Genomic DNA, 24837 nt, shown 5'->3' on the forward strand with positions numbered 1-24837 from the left:
AATTTTTTTCAAATGTTTATTTGTAAAATGTACAATAAAAAGAGCATAAATCGATTTAAATAAATAAATATGTACACTGAAATATATACAGCCCAAAATCATGAAAAGAGACATCATTTTAAAAGGTTAAAAAACAGCACAAAATAACAACAACCTTTTCCGGTTCAGACAAAATCTCACACGTTCGGATTTAGAAACAGGTGAGATTCTCACCAAACGAGATGAAACACAACACGATAATGATGAATACCTGTATGTTCCAGTATAAATATTTATCCACTAGATGGCATTGTGTTCATAAGAAAGCGACACCTAGTGTTGGTAAACGTAGAGTGGTCTGCTTGTTCAAAATCAGACCGGAAGTGAATTTACACACGGAACAAAATGAGAGAAAAGTGAATTTACACGCGAAACAAAAAGAGATTAAAGTGAATTTACGCACGAAATAGAATGAGAGAAAAGTTGTCAGTCGATCTACTAACAGTGCATCTGTGTGTGGTTTCTTTGCCGCCATATTGGTTGAAGATATTTTTGGTTATGCCGCGGTCACTGACGGTCATTGACGCGCGACTGTTTGGAGTGATTCGCACGTCAAAATGGCGGTACGAGATCACGTTCTCCGACTGAGTGTCTGTAATGGTCCTCTCCAGAGCTACGCCTATCTCTGTCTGGTGTCCAAACATGTCATAACCTGGAAAAAAACCAAAGATTCAATTAAATTCCTTTGTAAATTAACTGGTCACGTCGGCATTGAAATTTTATGTCACCCTTTATAATTTATGTAAAGTTCATTAATCGTGATGTTACTTTAAAGTCTCGGAGGAAATATAAGTAGAATGTTACCTTTAACTTCGCCGCCAATAATTGTCCGTCTGTCGTCCGAGCCGGCACAGTTAGACAGATCGGCCACTATGCGTATATTTCGACCCTTTTGGAGAGAGTATTTGAGTGACTTGAATGACGTCTCCACACGAACTTTGAGTCTTGGGTCAAGGGTAAATCTCACGTCACCTTTCCTGAAACAAACACAAACACACAAACGATTACCGCAATGTTTCTTTAAAAGATACAATTCTGAACAAGGCAATTGGTCAATGACTCGTTGTTATCTCATACTGATCACTACAGACGTTTATTGGGAAGAAACCGGTATTAACCAGAAATACCTCACATTAAAGACAGGGTCAATCTAATTTATCAGACAATTTTAAAATGATGCGGCACGAACCCTTAGATAAGTACCATTTCAAAGTACAAGACGAATTTAATTAAATCAGTTTTATTTGTCACTTGATACATATTTCATAAAAAAATATGCGTAAATTTTCAAATTGAGTACCCTATAAACAGACTTTTTTTCGAGTTGGCTGGACATTTTTTTGCCGACACAATCATGTGACGTCATACAAGTGTTATAACATGAGTGTCTAGTGGCATGTACAGACCAATTATGTAATATTGTATTGGCATTGTAACAAACAATAGAAAGGCCATTTCAATTAAAAGTTAAATTTTTTTTCATCACAGAGGCCTTAATTCAAACCATCGTCACAAGAAAAATCTAGATTTTATATTGCGAGATTCGTAAGACTCTACACTGGCCGTCTTGTGTTTTATATTGACATGTGTTTACACTTTCACCGACATGTTTGATGTTCTGTCCTAAACACACTTTGTGTGTGGAGTTCGTTACACTGAGTGGGAGTTGATAGGCCTATAAATCATAAAGATTAGATGTAAGGTGAAACCACAGCTATAAATTATCAATTTATATTTACAATTGTTTTACATTATTTAAGCTAGGTGTGTGTATCAATATAAATGGAGACGTGTACATGATAGCTATGATACATCACTGATACAGAATTGTATGCGTTGTACCTCGAGTGTACCATAATATCATATACCACGTAGATAGTCCAGTTATCAAACAAAATATCCAGATGAAAAAAGAAATGAAGCCGAAAGAGAGGTTACACTGTACTGGTCGATTTTTGTCTAAAAATAGCAAACGATAACCTTAACCTCTGAGTACTGAAGAACACTCTTCCAAGGTTTTATCACACTCGGCAACAATACAAATCGATTAAATCATTTTTAAAGTGTCTTCATATGAATGACGACGTTTAGGGATTACATGCAACGGCATGGAACATGACAGCGCACGGAACGGACTTGGAAATGGACACACGTATGGAAAATTAGATGTTCCGTCATCATAAAATGGTAGGGTCATAAAAAATTGAACCGTCATTTCAAAATAAATTGGCAGGCACTAGGTGTGTTTTCCCCAAACCTAATCCTCAAATGAAGACTCTAAGTGTGAAGTTTTCTGCCTACTAGGTGCGGACTGTGTTTAACAGGAAACTGGGATCACTAACCAAATTATGCTATCTGTCTTATCTTCGGGAAAGACATTTTGACCCCCTCCCACTTTTGTTATTTAATGAGTTGACCATCAGCTACTAAAAGAAGTCTTTCTAAAAATGACCATGGCTTTGCACCAAACAAACACTATTTTAATTCCGACACAATGAGACAAAGCTGAATGCATTGAAAGAAAGAAATTACGTTCGTGATCTTGTAAGGCCATATTACAAAATCTGCAATTTGCGTCTGTTTGTGTCTGTGAAAGTAATCTAAATCACATTCCCCAGCGGATTTGTGAACACTTAAACCATCATTTGTTTAAGCATGAATTCGCTTACATACATGTATGCATGTATTGTGCCAATAAATCTGCACTATGTCAGTGATAATAAAACAGATTTTAAAAGCATTTTAAATCCTTACCACGAACCTCAAATTGCACGTAAGCTTGACATGATTGCCAAGGTACGTGTTGTTTCTAAACCTAACACCTTCACCAACAGCTGCATGACTTGGGGAATGATGACCGATGACAGAATTATGGTACATGGACTTAACAAACCTGCACAGACATGAAACATGAACCCTCAAGAACAACAAAGGAAATACGACATGTCAACAGATTAATTCAAACTCAATGTTGAAGGAACTATGGCAAAGGGAACTCCTGAAAACATACAAGTACAATAAAATCAGGTGTTTCGGAAGGGCAAAGCATCTTCAGCTTCATCGACGGCATCCGGCATGTAAATCTTGTAAGCAATGTAATGTTCCCAAAAAGAGAACAAGGTAAACAACAACGGAACCACAATGCAAACTAACACGAGTATCAAACACGTCCAACATCATGTCATACAAAGAAATAGAATGCTTCGTAATGAAATCGTCATGACGACTCCAAATTTCCCCTCATCAAAAACGACGTAACATAATTGTGATGTCATTGGTATATCTCGGGAAGGAAAGAATTCATACCCTACCTCGCCAAGCTGATTACAGGTAATGCTAGAACCAAAAGCGCTGTTTGTTATAAGGATCTATGGAAATAAGAGGGTGTTTGTTTAATTGGTATAAAGAAGGTAAACGCTGCAATGGATGCAACCTATTTGTTATCGTCGCCTGTTATCTTCCAAAGTAAAAGTCACAACATGAAATCCTAAATCATGCAGGTGTTTCCCACATAAGTCGCCTCCTCTTAAATCTTGCAGAAGCTGTCGTAAAGCAGCATATGTCTATGCTTAGTATTGCAACGCTCTTCAGCTAACGTAAAAGTGTTCAGTAGTATGATTAGTACATTTAAATGTAACTGTCGTAATGTAGATTTTGTTTTATCCGCCATTAGCTGTTTTAGGTCGGGTAGTGCAAACCCTTACACTGTCACTTAAGTCCGTAAAGCAGACAGAGTTTCACAAAGTACATGTCTGGAGTTGTCAGAAACTATCACCTATAATTGGTAAATTTCATCAATTTACAGGTAATTTATGGCCAAATGCGGCTATGCATATCAGTAAACATATTGACACTTAATACTGGGACAAGGGAAATTCCGGTGGCCCTTGACTTTCAAAGTACATCATTTCCACAGCATACAAAAGAACCTTTTCATAAACACCATGTATAATGTTAACTTTGTATTAGTATTCATTCATCTTCAAACTTAACGACAAAGAAATATCCCATAATATCCTTTGATTCTTAAAGCAGGCCAAAAAACACCTGAAACTGTTCATCTTTGAAAATAGACAGATATCTGATGACTGGAATCTGACCTGGGGTCGAACCAAGAACCTGAAGAATGAAAGACCTGAGGCGGGAAACCTACCACAATCATTTGTATACATAACCGCCCCTCACACAAACTTGTCTGTCAGTCACTTGGGTTTATTTACTCATATCTATAAACAAAATTCATCTTGTCGATATAAATATTACACAAATGTAGTAAACTGTCCCGAAAATAAAAGATTGGTATGTCTTTACTGTATATAGATCATAAGTTCATGTATTCTATACAGATCTGAAAGCATGTACGTGTTATCTAGCCACGCAGAGAATGACCCTATGTACACACAAGTAACTAGTTGTATCATATATCAATGCACTATATTGCATCTTACAAGTATCAATATTCTTTATCGATTTCGTTACCTGGTAATGTTTTAAGCGGACCTAAACAACGTTTGTATATTGCATTGTTGGGTTACGTTACAACCAATTAGATCAATTGCATGATACCTCAAAGGCACAAAGGCCTGTATTTTTATAGAAGGCGACAAATCCTATAAATAATGAATAGTGAATCTTCCTTCTGTACAGACAAAGCTGTACGTTCCTTGCTCTTTCCCATACAAATGCACAGTAATTTAGTATTTTTTCCAATTTTGACAAAGAGTTTCATTAAAAAGTGAATTAAATCGGAGAATAAAGAATAAAATTATCTAGGAATTAACAGTATCTTCAGTAATAACAAATACATTTTACAAGTGTGTCTAATATTTTAGTATTATCTTTCACGAGTGCGGAACACAAAATAAAAAAAAAAAATGTTATATGCATGAGTAAGATTTATATTTTTATTACTGAAGCTCTATTAAATATACTATTTATTAAAATTTCACTAGCAAAATAAACAAATTACTGGAATTTTGAAAATATAGAATGAGGAAACTGACTAGGCTGCTCTCGGATACTAATCACTCATAACTTCGCAGTACGCGACAAATATAGTCCCTTATTTTTAAATTAATCAGAAACATGCTAATTTACTTTTATGCTCACGTAGAATAGGTTACTTATTCATGTTTCTAATAGACAAAATGTTCGGTAAAACGTTCAGAGAGAGTTAAACCGTGTGAAAAATTACTACGCGGCGGAAAATATAGCGACAGGCTGAAGCTGTCGCTGTTGATAACACGAATTCCTTTGAATAGAAGATTTGATTTGATTTCTGATAAGGTAATGTGAGTTGCGTTGTTGGCTGACTTTCATAGAATTGAAAGTTCACCGTGGAAATAAAGGTCGTGTTACTAGTAAACAATCCCTTCGGATTTCTGGTTTTGTCGTTTTTGCATCGGGCTTTATCATTTGTCAATTTTATAAGATGATTTGTGTTCTCTCTTTTCATTGGCGTAAGTCTGCAACGTGTTGTTATTTTTCACTAAAGAAAGATAACACTTTTATCAATTAGATATATCTCTATATTTCACGGGCAAAAAAGTAATAAAATCAATTAGCGCTAATAAAAACTAAATCTCGAATTAATCAAAGTGTATTTTCTGCTTCTTAAACTTAATACGTTCGTAATCAAGGCAATTTCTGTAAATATTGTTGCTCTTATGCACAGGAAGCCATCTTTAAATGTCGTTACGTAGGCGTAAGAGAGTAAAAGAAACACAACACAGTAATTGTTTGATACCCGTGGTTACGTATCCGGTTTCGGAAAGAAGAGGTGATTCTTTATTTCGCCAAGACGATTTTTTTAAAACGTTCAGACAATCATGGTTTTATAGCCGTAATTACGTATCTAATAAAGGAAACAAGAACATAAACCTTTTCTCGACCCTAGCTTCGGTAGTTTAAAAGATTTGATTGCTCACTCATAAACTATCAACTAGAGCACACTACCAGAAAAAAATCACCAAGGCGGGAAATGTAGGTGTTACGAATCTAATCAAACTGATCTAACGGTTTGGTGACCACAATTTTAGTTGTCGCTGAAAACTAAAATATCCGGAAGCTATCATTTTAGAGTTTAGGTAAGACACATTTTGCTTGTTTTGGTTATAAAAAAGGGCATATTACAATATCCGACGTGTGAGTTTTTTACTAGACACGGTTACGTAAATTGTTAATGTAAGTTAGATCCAGTAAACTGCAATGGTTTGACATCTGCTACTGTGATCTTTTATTTGAAAGTAAAGACAACAGATGGCACTGAAATAATAACTGTGCCTATGTACTGCCAACAGGCAGGAATCGTTTGATAACCACATTTATGTATCTGGTTTTTGGGAAAATATAAATGATTTAATAGCTGTATCTACGTATCAGGGTTTTTGGTGTTAGGGAGGGGAATATACACGAGACTAAGGCCAGAAGAAAGAAAAGGTTCAAATGTCATATACACACCTTATTTTAGCAATTATTTGATAGCCGTATTTACGTATCTAATTTCAGGAGAGTAAAGCCAGCAGACAGCAATGGTTTGATAACCGTATTTACGTATATGAGGCTAAGGCAATAAGAAAGCAGTTATTTTATTGTTTTGGAGGGAGAAACATGACCATATAGTAATTATTTGATAGTCGTATTTACGTACCTAGTTTTAGGAGAGTAAAGCCAGCAGACAGCAATGGTTTGATAACCGTATTTACGTATATGCGGCTAAGGCAGAAATAAAGCAGTTATTTAAGTGTTTTGGAGGGAGAAACATGACCATATAGTAATTATTTGATGGCCGTATTTACGTACCTAGTTTTAGGAGAGTAAAGCCAGCAGACAGCAATGGTTTGATAACCGTATTTACGTATATGAGGCTAAGGCAGAAATAAAGCAGTTATTTAAGTGTTTTGGAGGGAGAAACATGACCATATAGTAATTATTTGATGGCCGTATTTACGTACCTAGTTTTAGGAGAGTAAAGCCAGCAGACAGCAATGGTTTGATAACCGTATTTACGTATATGAGGCTAAGGCCGAAATAAAGCAGTTATTTAAGTGTTTTGGAGGGAGAAACATGACCATATAGTAATTATTTGATAGCCGTATTTACGTACCTAGTTTTAGGAGAATAAAGCCAATAGACAGCAATGGTTTGATAACCGTATTTACGTATATGCGGCTAAGGCAGAAATAAAGCAGTTATTTAAGTGTTTTGGAGGGAGAAACATGACCATATAGTAATTATTTGATAGCCGTATTTACGTACCTAGTTTTAGGAGAGTAAAGCCAGCAGACAGCAATGGTTTGCTGGATAATCTCGTTCTTATCTGGGTCGACTGTATAAAGGTCGATGACAGTGGTCCCGTCCGAGTACAGTGTTACGTCTCTTAGTAACTCCACAAAGTCTGCAGTAATAACATCCTCTTATTATGTGTAGAAGATTTGCTTCTTGCATGTTAGATATTAATTACGACTTTATTACATATAATAATGAGTTCTCGATTAAATAGCTGTTGTACTTATTTTTCTCGTTTCTTATTTTCAAAAGATAGCATATACATACAAAAGACAACATCAAACATTATCACATTCACGCATGAATTTCATGAAAATCGCATACAAGTCTATTGTGATATTATCTTGAAAATCATCTTCATCATCACACATACATATCAATTTCCATTATCATAATGATGATATTTACATTTACATTTTTCGATCAACTTTTAATTGAAAGTCGTACTCACCATTGCCGTGCTTGACCTTCTGTGAGCTGGAGAACTTAATACTGTTTTTACCGTTGTTGCCGTTAGACCTATGGATTTCAAACACGTTAATGAAGTCTCCAAATGCCGTACGTTCTAAGTCATTCCGTCCCACCAAACTGCATTTCCGAATATCAGCAGCATAATGTACCTTTCTTCCTTCCATCAAGGCCGACATGACTCCCTCAAAGTTGTGCAACTTCCACGAGCGGTGTTTTCTGGGGACGGCTATGCGGTCATTCATGACGTTTCGGCCCTTATGGCTCGTTTTAGGTATAACAGGGAGAGAACTGGTCATGTTGGCCCACCGTTGACCGGCCTTGACCCCTGTGTGCGCGGCCTTCCTTGCCTCTTCATCTTCTGTATCACTAGACGGGACATATCTGCAAAATATCGCGATCACACACATCAGACTATAACATTTTGTCGTTTTATACCAATATTTATTTTGACTCAAATATGGAGTTTTCAAGTACTTGATTCATCTTGGAAAGCGTTAAATAGGCCCGTGAAATATATTCAAGAGAACGATTTCCTGTCGGCAACATAGCAAGTTTTTTTTCAGTATGCTAAATACAACACAGGTGGCTGCCATTTTAACGAGTGCTGACCTAACTCCATGAGACGCGTAATTTGAATATGTATGCAAAAACAAACGTCCGTGTCCTATTCAGTGAGTAAAAATTACGGTCATCTTGCACGTGTTGATGATTATATTGATTGTATTATAATGATGCAATATATTAGATTAGTATTAAGGTACATCTGTATAACGAGTTGATACATTATTACATTACCTACCGGACTAATTATGTAAATTTATGTGCACACGAAAGGCTATCTACTACTGCTATCGTCGTTAAATCACATCCATCTATTTTTTGGACCCCCACTGCAATGTGATAGGTGTGCACAATCTTGTGTGCGCTTGATGATAATTATTTTTAAAAATATTTACTCAACAATGAATTAGAATCATCCATGTGCATCACCAGATTAAGACAAGTACTGTGACACAGCGGAAGGGATGGGGTTGATGTATTGGTATAATAATTAGATATTCTCGTGTGTCTCTAACCTACGCAGATATTCAAGACCGATAACTCTAATTTGTCCTCAGGCGCCTAATGAAGATGTACTTGTATAATGTATTGGAGAGGTATTATGATATTTCACATCGACCTACCTCTCGCCTTTGATCTTCTTTATCTTTATCATGTCATAGGGACTAACTGTCTTGACAACCTCGCTCCCATCCTGTACCCGGTACCATCCCTCGTGCCATTGAAGCGAGGCTTGCGTCAGGGTCGCAGACATCGCGATCCGCACCTGTTAAAAGAAGACAAAATAAGAAATAAAACCAACTCCGTGCCTGGCATTAAGGTAAACTTGTCGTAATTGTAACCGGATAATGTATGACACTATCTTTAAACATTTATATTCGGGGTGATCGATCGAAGTGATAAATCCTGTAAATTGTTATTCTTAATTCTGTTGGTTTGACGAGAGAACGGTAGCCAGTTGTACACGAACCCCCTGCCAAGGTAAATTGGTACACGTGCGGACCTATCCTCAACTGTCATTTACGGCATGTAGCCACACACCTGTGTCAGATTCAAAACTTGTAAAAACTCTAACACAAACATGTAGGTTGGTTCGATCTGTCTTGTGTGTTATTGTCCAGATCATCTACATAAATAAGAATTGTCAACGTCAACCAAGAACGGCCCTGACGTACGACAAGGTCATAATGGTAAGATTAACACTCCTGGCTGACAGGGACTCAAACCTGTCCACAGATTCAACAAACTACCTGTTTACATTCTAGTATTCCTGTCATTGCAATAACAAAACTGATGGTATAAAATTGTTAGGATAAAAAAATATCTGCTTTGACCCTTTGAGCGCATTACGAAACGAACTATGTAAGCATTCAGTATTAAATAGGGAACATGATTTTGTGCCCGTGAAAATGGAGAAATTTCTGTTCCTTTGCTTACTAACGATATTATGTTCCATCCCTCTCTCATCATTTTACTAAGCATACATTTTGTCTTCGTTTGGATCTTATTCCCGAACGAAGCAGTTATGAGTTATGTCCCCTGGCCGAATTAGACGAAAGTCCATAAAATTCTTACTTGCTGTATACACTACTTGATGTTAAATTGTAGCTTAATGGCGGGGTGTCATGCTATAAAGAGTTTAGGTTGTTAAAATCATAGAGAAGCAGAGCATCACCAGAAAGTTGAAGTTTGCCCAAACGAGAAAGGTTTGGGGTTCAGTTCCGACAGCAACAGAAAAAAACCTTTTAATTAGTACTTCGTGTTCTTTGCTTAACAATGTGCCGTTCGAGTCAGCCATTTCCGGAGTCAATTTCGTGATTAGTTTCAATTTTCGGAAATTGTGACGTAATCTCATTAGTACATAATGCCCGGATGTAGTGCCCTGTAATCGTGTCGAAGTTATGACGTTTCTGCGAATTGGACGTCATTTAATAAGCATCCCCCGTCATTTGTTGACCCTGTCCTTGTACATTTTGTACGATCTTTTAACGGTGACGACATAAAATCCCAAACGAACAAGGAGGATCGCTAACGCTGATGCTTTATGTTTAGATGTGATTTGTTTGTAGAGTTGTTAGCAGTCGCTCTTAAAATATTTGTCAATAATGCTAGTATACGATATCCAAGTCTATCACCAGGGAATTGCAAGGAAACACACATCGCCGGTTGTTCCTAATACAATTTCATAAGTTCGCAAATCATTCATCATTTTAAGAAAGATTAAAAACAGAAAGAAAAGAATAAAAAAACTGAAATCAGAGTTTACAGAGGAACAGATTACAGATGAACAGATGAAGGCAGTCGGAAAGTTAGCTCTATAAATTCTCATATCGATCTGGGACGGACCTCCATAGAAGCTTAAGTTTATAAGCTCTACACTACGATGGTATGTATGTTTAAGTGTGATTTTATATACGTATACTCTATTAAGAATACATTCAATGTCTATTTACCTTTGTAAAATTGGCTAAAAGCTTTTAGGGCAAAATTATAATGATATGTAACGAAACCAGACTGATGAACTTTATACAGATACGATATCTTTAACCTAGACTAAAAGTTGTTCGGCACGCATGCGCAACGGATGGAATCACTATCAGGTGCAAGTATCTGTCCTCCGGGTAGGTTTGTGTAAGTAATATAATCATTTTTTCACATTCATGCGGAAACAAGTGTGTGATGATATTTCAACAGTCTTCACCACTCAATCTAGGCTTATCAACCTCATCCTCACATGCGTGGTATTTAAACAGAGTTATTGCCCTTTATTCTAAAAGTCGAATGTTTCCCCGCTGAAATGGCACACCGCGTAACATTTTATTAATTGTTTAGTGGTAAACACTGTCTTGTCAATAAATAAACAACAAATCTGTACAACTGTTAACCTTCTGAACGTAAATGTTTTACCTGTCCTTGCACCATTTATAACACTATAACACTGATTGCATAATCGCGTTGTGATGTCCCTTATATATCTATTGTGCATTGTAATTCCGGCCTGAACTTGTATTTCACATGTATGATAGCGGTATTGTACCTGACTGTACCTGCTTTACACATGTGTTTTCCAAAATATTAATTGTATAATACAAACATGCATATGAAACCTGTGTGATAAATTTGCGACACCGTAATGAGACCCACCATACTTGTACGATATATGTATCAAATCTATATTATAAAATGTACGTCTGATACATGTATGATACCTGTCTGTTGTATATGCCTGTTATATCTATCTGCATTTTTTAAATGTATGTGATACCTTTATGTCATACCTGTATGGTATACCTGTTTGTTTACCTGTATGTTATACCTTTATGTTATACCTGTATGTTTTACCTGTATGTTATATCTTTATGTTATACCTGTATGGTATACCTGTATGTTATACCTGTATGTTTTACCTGTATGTTATATCTTGATGTTATACATATATGGTATACCTGTATGTTTTACCAGTTAAATTTATATGTTTACCTATATGTTATACCTTGATGTTATACCTGTATGCCATACCTTGATGTTATACCTGTATATTATACCTGTATGTTATACCTTGATGTTATACCTGTATGTTATACCTGTATATTATACCTGTATGTTTTACCTGTATGTTATACCTTGATATTATACCTGTATGTTACACCTGTATGTTATAATTATGTTATACCTTTGTGTTATACCTTTATGTTATACCTGCATGGTATGTGGATATTTATGATACTTGACAGTCGTGTACCATAGTGTCATAACCCCTTTTCCAAAAGAACGAAAATAACTCGAAGTGAAATCACAATACGTCTGTGAACATATTGTTTCAAATTAATTCACGAGACAACTTATTAAAATGTCAGTGTGCGGGTTCCAATGACACCGAGTTGACAAAAATTATTTTTGTAGTAAGTAGGTCACATGTCAAAATGTATTATCTCATCATCGGAATACTGCATTTTTAAATGACCCTATCCATAAAGTTGTTTTTTTTTTCATTCCTATGCCGGTTTTTTTGGGGGTTTTTTTTATGGCAAACTGCGTTGTATCTGAAGCAGACGGGGCAAGATGGACGAGTTGGTCGCCAGGATACCGGCTTCAGGGGAGAATTTGATAATTATAACAATAGTTATGTCATTTAACTCCGTTGACTTTGTCACTTGTGCCATGTTTAGTTGCTAACCCTGTAAATTTTCACACGTGACTCACACCGGTAATACACCGACTTTTGATATGTGGCTTGTAATGTCACGCAACGTGCCGCTAATCACAGACTGGTCCGTGTTCGCTTTGGAGTTTAGTATGTACCGTAATCCGGGTTTTGTGTCCAGACTCCGAACCTTTGATATTAATCACCCTCAGACCGCACAGGGATATGTACACGGCGTCCATTTCTGTAATCCAAGTGATAGCGACTGACGGATTTGAAATAAATTAATTCATTTAATCTGTCACCGAGATTTAGTTTACACGTCGATGATAAATGCTACAGTCATTTTATCTACTCAAGTAGGTCACAATACCTTTGAATTGTATTTGGTTAAAGCGTCGTGAGGACACCGCCATTTATCTCTGTCATTTCAACAAGACACACTCTCAATTGCATTAAGGTGATTTCAAATCAGTTTATATTCATTCACTGTCTTTTCCATGTTGTTTGAGGACTTGTGAAACAAATAGGCTTTATGGTAACCGTGGGTCGACTTCTAGTAGAAAAATCGGCTCAAGCGTCGCGGTTACAAATTTGCTGCGGTCTGTAAAGATTTTTTTCTTTCTATAAACTCTGCATTATTTTCTAATGTTTATTTGAGCAGTATTTTGTCTGCATCAGTCTTGTAGACTTTTACATTACACATTCTTCAGATTTTGAAATAAACAATGAAACTACCTGAGTTGTCGGTCGGACTAATATGGCCTGCGTTCTAACGTATTTTGTACCATAAAAAAACTTACATCGATATTCATATCACTGTTTTTATTGTGTAGTTATTTATTCCGCTACACGTCAATTCTTGTCACAGATTGCATTTTTGTGTACCATGGCGAGGCGTGGCGACTATACAGGGTCGCTTACAACACCTCGTGTCACTTATGACATTAAAAATAACAGCATTCTTTGTCACACTTATAAGAATTCAATATATTTGCAGACGCAAAATAGTTGCTACGTAATGATACACAGGCCCAACACAATGGTTAGTCGCTGTAGCTTGACACTTTCCCGTCGTAAATGACTGACGTGCGGATAGAAATGAGCGCGAGGCATTTCTGCTAGTAATTAGTGTACTATATAATATTACTATAAACTATATACATCATTTTCATTACCAACTGACGTAGGATTATCATCGTTCCTTTCCTCTCCCCGCCGTCATTTTGAGTTACATCGACCTCGCGCACTACTAACTTAAGACAACACGACAGGTCAGCACTAGGCTAACTCAGCATATCTCAACTTCTAAACAACAAGGATTACATGCATTTAGAAGGTTGCCCACAGCTTCCTCGTTGAGATTAGCATCAACTACGGCAAGCATCAAGACAAAAAAATAAGTATTTGTGTATTTCATTAGTATGGATGAACATTTTCATCAAGTTTGAGGATTTATAATCATCAAGAAGGCTTGAATCATCAGCAAGCAGGCTTGAATCATCAGCATGTAGGCGTGAGTCATCGGCATGTAGGCTTGAGTCATCAGCAAGTAGGCTTGAGTCATCAGCATGTAGGCGTGAGTCAACAGCATGTAGGCTTGAGTCATCAGCATGTAGGCGTGAGTCATCGGCATGTAGGCTTGAGTCGTCAACAAGTAGGCTTGAGTCATCAGCATGTAAGCTTGAGTCATCAGCATGCAGGCGTGAGTCATCAGCATGTAGGCGTGAGTCAACAACAAGTAGGCGCGAGTCATCAACATGCAGGCGTGAGTCAACAACAAGTAGGAGTGCATCAGCATGTAGGTGTGAGTCATCAGCATATTAGCGTGAGTCATCAGCATATAGGCTTGAATTTTCAGCAAGCAGGCCAAAATTATCAGCTTTGAATTATCATCAGGACGCCTAGGCTTGGCGTCCTTCATCAACAAGTTAAATCTAAAGCTTTCAGTTCGTAGGCTTGCCATTATTAGTCTTGAATAAACAATAAGCAGCTATGAAATATTTGCAAAAACACGAAGATCTTGATCTCAGGTTGTTTGTAAAAAAACGAGAAAGATTGTGCATAAAACATCAGCTGTTAATTAACACAGTGAGATAAAATCTATAAAGAGTGTTCTAGTTTCTCGATAATACAAAATGATGTGTTAGTTACATATTCCTTATACATATTGCTGATGCTGTTGGAGTGAAAATTAACCGCATGAATATTTACATGTTTACTCACCCATGGGCATTTTGTTGAGAGTTGTGCTTACCCTCGGACGGCCTTTGTATGTCACTTGGGTGTGTACATGCGTGTGAATTCTATACTATCTGTCAGTGCCTATTGTGTGCACGCTAATTAAGCATGTACTTTACGTATTTCATGCACGACACATATGATAGGTGTATGTCGGCCTCTAGCTGGCGAGTCCTAGCGGGATGAAACAGCTGTATGTTGCAGTCAAGTTTCTTGACTGGTTAAACTGTATCTCTTTCTAAGCTTTCTGTTGTGTAGGTTCTACAACTCAAAATCTCGTGTATATGTAAGAAGAATTTAAAATTTTGAAAAAATTAAAAATTGTTTTCGACCCCTTACATTTACGATTCAATACAGGAAATGTTGACAAGTATACAGATATATGAACAAGTATTTTACATGTATTGATGCAATTTTTACAATAAATACAAGTACGTGACTTATAAAAACAAGAAATAAACGCCTCAAGTTCGAGTATATAATAAACAGACTGTAAAAACATCCATGTCGTCACTTGAAAGCGGTGGGCGGACAACACTGGGTGTGGTATGGTGGAAAGCGCTAGATTAAAATGTCAAATTTTAATATCTATTAACGATTAGGTAAACACACACATTTTGAGCGATTTCTTTCGTTAAGTGAAGGTGTCCGTCGCAGTCAACCCAGCTAAATGGCCCAGCAGTATGCCGTTAATGATATTTAATTCATGGCCCCAGCGAGTCGACACCAGAACGCCCTGCTCACAATGATAGATATGGACCCGTTAATGATGAGTGCCTTTTTTCAAACTTCTGACAAAAAGTGTTGTCATCCGTCACAGCTAGACCCGAACGCGGACATCTGTGTAAACATTCCAGAACGGTCGTTTAGTCGCTAACCTCTTATTTTCAGCAGGGCGTTTCATTGTAACCCTGATTTTTGTCAGTCTTGTTCTGTCTGTAACCCTTAATTTTTAAGTCATTTTGATGTTAAATCTTCATAATATCAAATAATTGTTGGGAATACATTTTTCTATCATCTAATCAGACCATAAAGAGGGTTTAAGTTGAAGGAAGGATGGATGGTTTGATTGTAGCTTGTCTCAATAGAAAAGAAATTCGCCGTAAATATTTGAATGCTCCGATGCTTTTGCAATTAAAATTACTTGTCCCACGCAGGGTGTGAAATTTATTTCCGAATGGTTTTCTCAAGAATCGCATTATAATCATTGGATATGGGGGCACGACGAAGATAGAAATCCCATGACGATCGTCCCTGAATGGTAACGAAAGGATAAAGCTAAAAAGACCATATATCAACGTACAAAGTTATTAGGGACAAAGAGGTCGTAATCTCTCCGTGATTCTCTCTCTCTCTCTATCTATCTATCTATCTCCTTTAAACCATAAATGCTTACCAGATGCGAAAAAGCAGCCCCGATTTTACACACAGACGACATATGTTTTAGAAAACCAAACACATGTACCCTTTACAGCACCTTATATATATATATATCAGATTTGTGCTTCAACGCTTAATCTTCACAAACGACTTCAAATTCGGAGTTGAAAGGCTTGGTTAAACTTGAAAATAGTTAAATTTTCCTATTTGAAATTTCGATTTCCTCAATTTACTTGGTAACCATGATGGATTGTGTCGATCATTCAGTTACATATATTACACTACTTTCTTATTCATCTTTGAAGCAAAAAGTTTAAACGATAGCTTAACCATGGCTAAGTAAATTTGCATTATACATTTTCTGTTTTTCACTCTAATGACCTCATCATTTTCAATGTCTGTCCATTGTCTATGTTAATATTTTCATATTATTGCCGTCAAATCAGTTTCATATTTCCGCTCATCTTAAAGATAATTTAAATGCATTTTTATTTCGTTGAATAAAATATAAGTTTGAGGGTCATATCTTTGAAGCTAACTAGTCTATATAATGCGGATATGCTAGGGTGAACGTCCACTGACGCGAGGGTCGATGTAATATAGTGATAAATAAAAACACCACCTATTTAACATTCTGTGCTCCTTATATATAATCTGATGTTTAGAAGTAAATTAATTCTCTGATTGTCTCACGAAATTTATTCGTACATATAAACCAGACATTATTGTCGCAGATTTAAGTTAGAATGACACTGTTCAGCTTTTTTAAGATGTCGTTATGACACTCACAGATGTATATTGTAAGCCTATTCATTTTCGCAGCTATTAAAATTCGCGTATTCACCAAATCAGACAACATTTCAGTAATTAATAACAATGGTTAAGATTCATTCTGAACAATAAATTTTAGCAGATAAATGCTTACGCGTGCAACACGAAAGTTAAAAGTACGCGAAAATTAGTTGACTTCCATTAAGATGCTTGAAAGTGTTCAATATATCCGAAAAATACGCCAAAACAGAATCGAAGACCAGAGGAATGTCATTGGCATACAAAGCCGGTCGCTGTCATCACAATCATGTCGATTACCTGTCTTTAAGAGATCATGGGTATGTTAATGGCACTTAAAAAGCTATGCATTTATCGTGGCATATGTATGAGGCGAGAGCAAAACCCCTGGTTTCAAAGATAATTAATACATTGAAACATTTAATTTGGCAAAATGATTCATTCAACACCTGATTTCAAAACATACATATTAGTCATTAAGTTTGGAAACTTTTAATTGACTTGTGCAATCAAAATTAATTTAACAACATACACTATTGACATTATGTTAATTACATAATGTGGAAATAGGTCCCTACAACAGGCAATGCCACGTGACCGATGACAAGTGATGGATCTAATTAACGAGCCAGACAGGTACACACCTGGTTCCATGTTAACATGCCAGTCGACCTTTGTCTGCAGACCCATGTGAAATTGCCCCGGTAATTTATTTTGACTGGATTCTACACATCAAACCTTCTAAACTTGTTTGTACCAAGTTCACGCTCATATTAACAAGTAAATAGGCCTGTTTATATATGATAGGTCTGTGTGTCGATTTTGAAGCTAACACCTGACCTGTTGGGTCCCACACACCCAGGAACCTGAGGTGTCGGTTGTGTGCACGTTACGTAACTGGTGCTTCAGATCACATGATACAGCTACCATGTACATGTGTTTACGTGAGGGCAAATTGTTGTCTATCTAGACTTTTAAGAAACTTGTCGATGAACAACGTCTCTTTCACGCTGACAACTAAACACGAGTAGATAGCTAACTGACACCTGTCAATCAAAACTGTCCTTAGGGAATAACTAAAAACAAACAACATCGATCTGATACACAAAAACACAAAACAATAAAATGTAGATCATATCATCATGGACGACAATACTGTAAATCTCTGTTGTTTTTTTGTGTGCTCATATTTTCATCGACATCACCGTTATAATCTCAACATATCTCAACCTGACGGTCAGATTTTGAAAACAGCAGACTTTGCTAGATGTCAGAATTTGAAAAGTCTTATCCCACTGGTTGAGATATATCTAGCCTCATCAGACAGGGTTGATTATTTTCATCTCAAACAAAGTACAGGTATGTGTAAAAAGTTAGGATATCATCAGATTACGTGACATACAATGGTGACGCTATCCTATTGTGTGTTGTGAACATTTTCAGAACAACTTTTTTTCGGCAGACAAATTTATCTTTGCCCTAGCAGCAAAATTAGAAATGCACCTGTGCCGTGTTGAAGAAATATACATGTATAACCCTACAGCTATGTCTTCTATAGCGCTATAAATATTTGTAGCAGGCAAGACTTCAGTTTAATTCTATATTCAACGGGTTTCATAATTTAGCACATTCCAGTACATGATAAAAGGCGAGGTTAAAATGTTAATACCGTTTAAAACAATGCCCGACAGACAAGAGGTCGAAATAAAATCGCGAAATCACATGTGAAAGAACACCAATACTGAACACGAAAGAAATCTCGGAAATAACACTTAGATGTATATCATCATCAATATTAACCAATATTTGGTAAAATGTCGGTGATCCTGACCTTCACCTTTACCCTGGAACCGTGAAACACGAACCTATAATGCTATGAAAATACCACAGTTGACCTTTGACATAGTTGGGAGCAGTATATAAAATGTATAAAACACAGTAAGTAACACTCGCAAAAGGTCAAATGGTGTTAATCATTATTTATTTGTCCTAGTCACATCACAGCACATGACCTTTCAGATGTATCCGTTGTTACATTGGACAGTTCCGGAAGTGACGTCATTAGAGTAGCGTCTCCACTTGTTCCAAAACGACCGGTAAATGATATAAAATATGGTGCCAAAACTTCATTGTCATGGCTTGATGTTATTAATTTTAACAGCCTTAGAATGACAGTTAAAGTGTTTTAATCGTCATCATCGGTAGGTCCGATGTTTATAACAAATACGAAACAACAATTATAAAAGTCTCGTGGACAACGCAAATTTACCATTGTCTAGACCGAATTGCTATAAATGGATACCAAAAATGGCCGAGCAGTTGATATCTTTGTCATTTTATGGGGTTATAAAACCGTCGATATAACCTCCCGGGACAATCCTCATAAAATCTGCGACCAGTGTCGCCCCCTAACGACCATTTCACCGTCACGTGTTTAACAGTTGGATTTCACTCCAAGACGTTTAATCCCGTTTGACGGTTACATATAAAGTATCACCACATTGTAGCCACTTGATAGTCATTAACTTCTGGATTTTTTAATCGATTTGTCATTAAAACTATCTTTGACAGGACCCATACCGCGATATGTAAACTGCTTAATATAAAAACACGGCGTGCAGCGGTATAATGTAGCAATGTTCGCATGGATTCACAAAAGCATACTCAACTCTGGAAAACACATATAATCCCTCTACCACGGTCCATAGTTCTCTTGAGTTGGACAACCACTAGTCGTTAACGGCCTTTGATCGGTCAGTTTTATCACTTTGTGTGTCAATTATTACATTTCGTCCAAACTTCAATCATAGCATGTGTGGCACGTTTGACAAATGTTTGCATTCCGCGGGACTTCGGAACGACATCGTAGCGAGGTTGACCAAACGAAAACACATTCCATTCAATAAGCCGTGAAATACTTATTTGACAAACACATTTTATCGAAATGGGGTAATAGTATGACATGTATCGTTTTGTGATTACTTGTTACTATCTATCTATCTAAATAAATAAATAAATAAATAAATAAATAAATAAATAAATAAATAAATAAATAAAAAGTTGTGTTTCGTTGAATAAATACATTATAATTATTTTCAAGAGAATAAACATAAAATAATATATAAGATAATACCTTCGAAAAAAATTAAGAACGTCCAAGAACTATATAAGAATTTAAACAAAAATAGAAACGAAACAAAACAAAGGAACGGTATTATTCTAAGGGGGCTATAAAACCTGGATGTCTACCTCTTGCGATGTCTATACTTGTAGAAATCACTTATTATCACCATTCTGTACTACCTCACACCAAATGTACTGATGCCATGGAGGGTGCGAGCTGTGATACTAACACGCTATGAGGTTTATGGTCAATATTGTCAAAAGGTACATCGGGCCTGTCAAAACCAATTTCACAATGTCGGTGACGTCACCAATCTTACGTAAGGATACCAGATATTTGGATCGCATGTTCACAGCACTACACAAAAGAACAAATAAACCAGGTTTAGAAAATGAAGCCCAACATTTGCCAAATTGTCCGCGCAACACCTCTGTATGTTAAACTATTTCATTGTGAAAACATACCGTTTTGATTTGGAGTAAATGTCAGGCTATATACATGTAATGTCTGGGTCTCTCTTCATTGACATTTGCATCATAAACTATTTAACATAAATATACGACATTAGAACTAAAAACCTTTAACGAAATTACAATGAAAAGACTAAGAAGCCTACAGGAGAGGACGTCGTTTGATGACGCATTTTTTTTTCTAAAAAAAATCAAGCGATGCAGTTTACATAATTTACATTCTTTTGGCTGTGGTACATCTTAAATGTCACTTTAGACTATTTCTATACTTTTTAAATAAATTTTAAACGATATTTATGTTTTAAATGGGAAATAAACTACTTAATTTTGTATCCCACATATTTTTTACGGATCTATTTTTCCTACTGTTATAGCTCTTATTGTCCATGATCCAAATTTTTGACGTTTTACCAAAAGTTGAAAACAAACAAATAAAAAATAGTGGAAGGTATGTAGTTTTCTCAATTCAATTTATTATTGAGGTATCTACTTTTCAAGGTCTTATTCATTATTTGAAAATTTTAACTTCTCAAAATCACAAATTTACAGTCCATGATGAGTTCAACAGGTACGGTAATGTCGAGTTACAGTAATCCACAAAGACGGTGTAACCCTGGGTCCGGGTCGAACTCTACATCCATAAAGTACTGCAATATCGGGGTTTAATGCTTAAATAGCATGGCTCCATTGTCATAGATAGTTGAAGCAGTACAGCCGATAGATCGGTACAACAGACGTACGTCGGATCAAAACTGTATTACCCAAACAACGGCCATAGATTATCACTAAACGGTCGGTATGCTTTCTTCTTTAAATTTAAGAATGTTTTTTTTTTAAAGTCGACTAAAGCACACTTATAACATTAATCAATATTATAACTGGTTTTAATTTACTATTTCGTGATATTCTCTTAATATTTTTAATTAGAATTTTAGAAAAAAAAGTGTATGATTTTTATTTTGTTTAACGTTGAGGTCGGGTTCATGGTTAGCTGAAGCTGGGCTAACAAGGCCCTTCGTAAACAGACCCAACAATTGCCGTATACATTTCATTTATAGTCACGAATATATCCACTGTTCACATTCAATGGCGTCAATACTTACAGAGATAGCTTATGTTATACAATATAATTCTGTCCCGTGTACAGACGTGAGGGTGAAAGGGCACCACAAGCAAATTCGCCAATTTACGAATGTTCTGTACAAAGGATGAAGGTCGTGGTAATACATGACGAAGGTCAGTGTTTTGATTTAGCCGTCATTCGCCATGCTTACGTGATTAAGTTAAAAAATAATCCCGCTCCGTACCAGCCGTGCAAAATGATTCACTTTTAGACGACTTGTTTCATGTATCTGACATTAACAAAAAGCACGTCAAATAGATACGCTGGCTATTATAATACGAGAAAATCAGTTCATATTTCTTCCAATAAACACATACTGCGTTTTACTATGGACATGCTCGGTCGTTTTCGGTCGGATAAACTTGTAAAGACAGCGTATTAGCGAGATGTACTCCTGACTTTGTCGGCGAGAACGAAAGTTTTTGAAAGTATAAACTCCTACACCATGTCCTCTATAGGCTCAATATTACCATAAGTCATATTGTGTAAATTTAATACCGTTTTTGACCCGACTATATTACGTTATTTGACAAGACAGCGTCGTTTTTAAAATGCGTATATTGCACAATGCATACATATACTAATCACAGCTGTCAACTGATGATATCACGGAATACAAAATACATCCCGAAAGTGTTAATTAAAGGCAAGGTCACACCGCGACGGAAAGGACCGAGAAAACTCAGGGACAACACTTTTTACCTGACACATTTTCTCCTGAAAAAAATTGAAAGGTGTAAAATGCTTACCTGTTACCTTTACATTTGTGGTACTCTTATATTGCGGTACCACAATATACCTGATACATTGACAAGTGTGATACCACAATATACTTGGTACATTGACAGGTGTGTGGTACCACGATATACCTGATACACTGACAGGTGTGTGATACCACAATATACCTGATACATAGACAGGTGTGTGGTACCACGATATATATCTGATACATTGACAGGTGTGTGGTACCACGATATACCTGATACATTAACAGATGTGGTACCACGATATACCTGGTACATTGACAGGTGTGGTACCACGATATACCTGATACATTGACAGGTGTGGTACCACGATATATTCCTGATACATTGACAGGTGTGTGGTACCATGATATACCTGATACATTGACAGGTGTGGTACCACGATATACCTGATACATTGACAGGTGTGGTACCACGATATACATGATAATATATTGACAGGTGTGGTAAGACGATATTCCTGATACATTGACAGGTGTGTGGTACCATGATATACCTGATACATTGACAGGTGTGTGGTACCACAATATACTTGGTACATTGACAGGTGTGTGGTACCACGATATACCTGATACACTGACAGGTGTGTGATACCACAATATACCTGATACATAGACAGGTGTGTGGTACCACGATATATATCTGATACATTGACAGGTGTGTGGTACCACGATATACCTGATACATTAACAGATGTGGTACCACGATATACCTGGTACATTGACAGGTGTGGTACCACGATATATCTGATACATTGACAGGTGTGGTACCACGATATATTCCTGATACATTGACAGGTGTGTGGTACCATGATATACCTGATACATTGACAGGTGTGGTACCACGATATACCTGATACATTGACAGGTGTGGTACCACGATATACATGATACATTGACAGGTGTGTGGTACCACGATAAACTTGGTCCGGTGTCGGGTACGATACACTATCAGACTTTGATGTAACACTTTTTACCTAATACCCTTTCTGGTGTGGCGTACCGCTATATAACTGATACACTGACGGGTATTTGGTACCACTATATAACTGATTCTGGACAGGTGCTTAGGTATCATTATATAGTTGACACACTGACTGGTGTGTGGTACCAATATCAACCTGTTTCACTGAAGAGAGTGGTGTACCACTATATATCTGATACAATGGCTGGTGTGGGATACCACTACATACCTGTTACACTAACAGAGTGTGGGGTACCACTATATACCTGATACGGTGACAGCTATTTGGTATAGCATTATACCCGAGACACCGTCAGGCATTAATTAACTTTTTAATCGTAACTTCGATTTTTCAATTTGTGTAACAGGCTTGAAACAAGGACGTGGTCTTAATGGTTATTTTCTCTGTTTTAAACAATTCAACGCTTATGACTAACTTTCAGTCTTAAATCATGTTTGAATCAATTTTCCTTGATAAACGCTTCATGGATAAAAAGCTGAAAATATGTTTCTTATTTTCACTTCTTGTAGCTTATGAACAAATATATTTCTAGATCGGAAATCCCCATAGCTTTACGGCAATATCCTTTTAACGATGACTGACCATCCCATTTTTTAAAAAAAATTCCTATTGATTTATTTTCAAAACCTACCTGTTCGCCATTTATATTTGCTAGGCATTGTCGTCTGGTAGTCCCAATAAATTTCTTTGGTCCAAGTCTGCGCCAAAGCATGTTACACTCGGCGCTCGAGTTTAAGTCCGACACATCCAATTGCTTGATGATGGTAAAATCTGACTTCAGTCTTGTTTTCAACTCCTCGGAATTAAAATTGTAGATTTTCATATCTATCATCATCCCTTTGTAGTCTGTTTTTAAACTATACAACCACTGTTTAAACGGCGCCCTGTCATAGTTGATATACTGCTCTACATATACATTGAATGAATTGGGAAGAAAATGAATTTGAACGGGACGGAAGATGAACTGCATGGAGAGATGTCTCTGGTCTGTAGGTAGGTTTGTTTTAACATCTTCCAGATACTGTTGTTTATTGCTGTACAGTCCTGGTAAAAATTTCGACAACAATCGCAGATCTTTGTCTAAATGACCTGATGTTTTGGGGAATAAAATAAACAAAATCACAACCAAAACTCCCCGCGAAAACATTGTATGCCAGTGACAAAAACTTGTCTCCGCGGACGCCATCCTGAAAGTCTTTGAAAAAAAAAAGACTACGGTTAAATGCACAGAACCATTTTTGTTTTAAAAAAGGACTGGTTTTAAATCCTTTTCCATCCTGTGTAGTTACGGCGATTCCATGTTAAGGGCCCGCGATCGGAGCAGACGTTACTCGGTGTATACAATGTACATATATGTTTTTGTCCCCCAGGTAGGCACTTATATATACATATACACAGCGGGGATATGATAGAGAGCCCCGCTGCTTTCCACTCTATCGCTATACACAATGATGTATGC

The 24837-nt window shown here is 36.7% G+C and overlaps 1 protein-coding gene across 1 annotated transcript; it reads right to left on the reverse strand.

Annotated features, from left to right (window-relative positions):
- Positions 1 to 24837, reverse strand: LOC132560407 (uncharacterized). Its single transcript, XM_060225074.1, has 6 exons — positions 24010 to 24837; positions 8982 to 9124; positions 7778 to 8178; positions 7297 to 7435; positions 844 to 1016; positions 1 to 691 (listed from the first exon to the last, which is right to left on the reverse strand). Exons 1-6 carry the CDS (start codon positions 24562 to 24564, stop codon positions 435 to 437), a joined length of 1668 nt encoding a protein of 555 aa, XP_060081057.1. The 5' UTR covers positions 24565 to 24837; the 3' UTR covers positions 1 to 434.

This window comes from Ylistrum balloti, unplaced genomic scaffold, assembly GCF_031769215.1.
Source record: "Ylistrum balloti isolate Yb309-2 unplaced genomic scaffold, AGI_CSIRO_Ybal_v1 Utg371058, whole genome shotgun sequence".
NCBI lineage: Eukaryota > Metazoa > Mollusca > Bivalvia > Pectinida > Pectinidae > Ylistrum > Ylistrum balloti.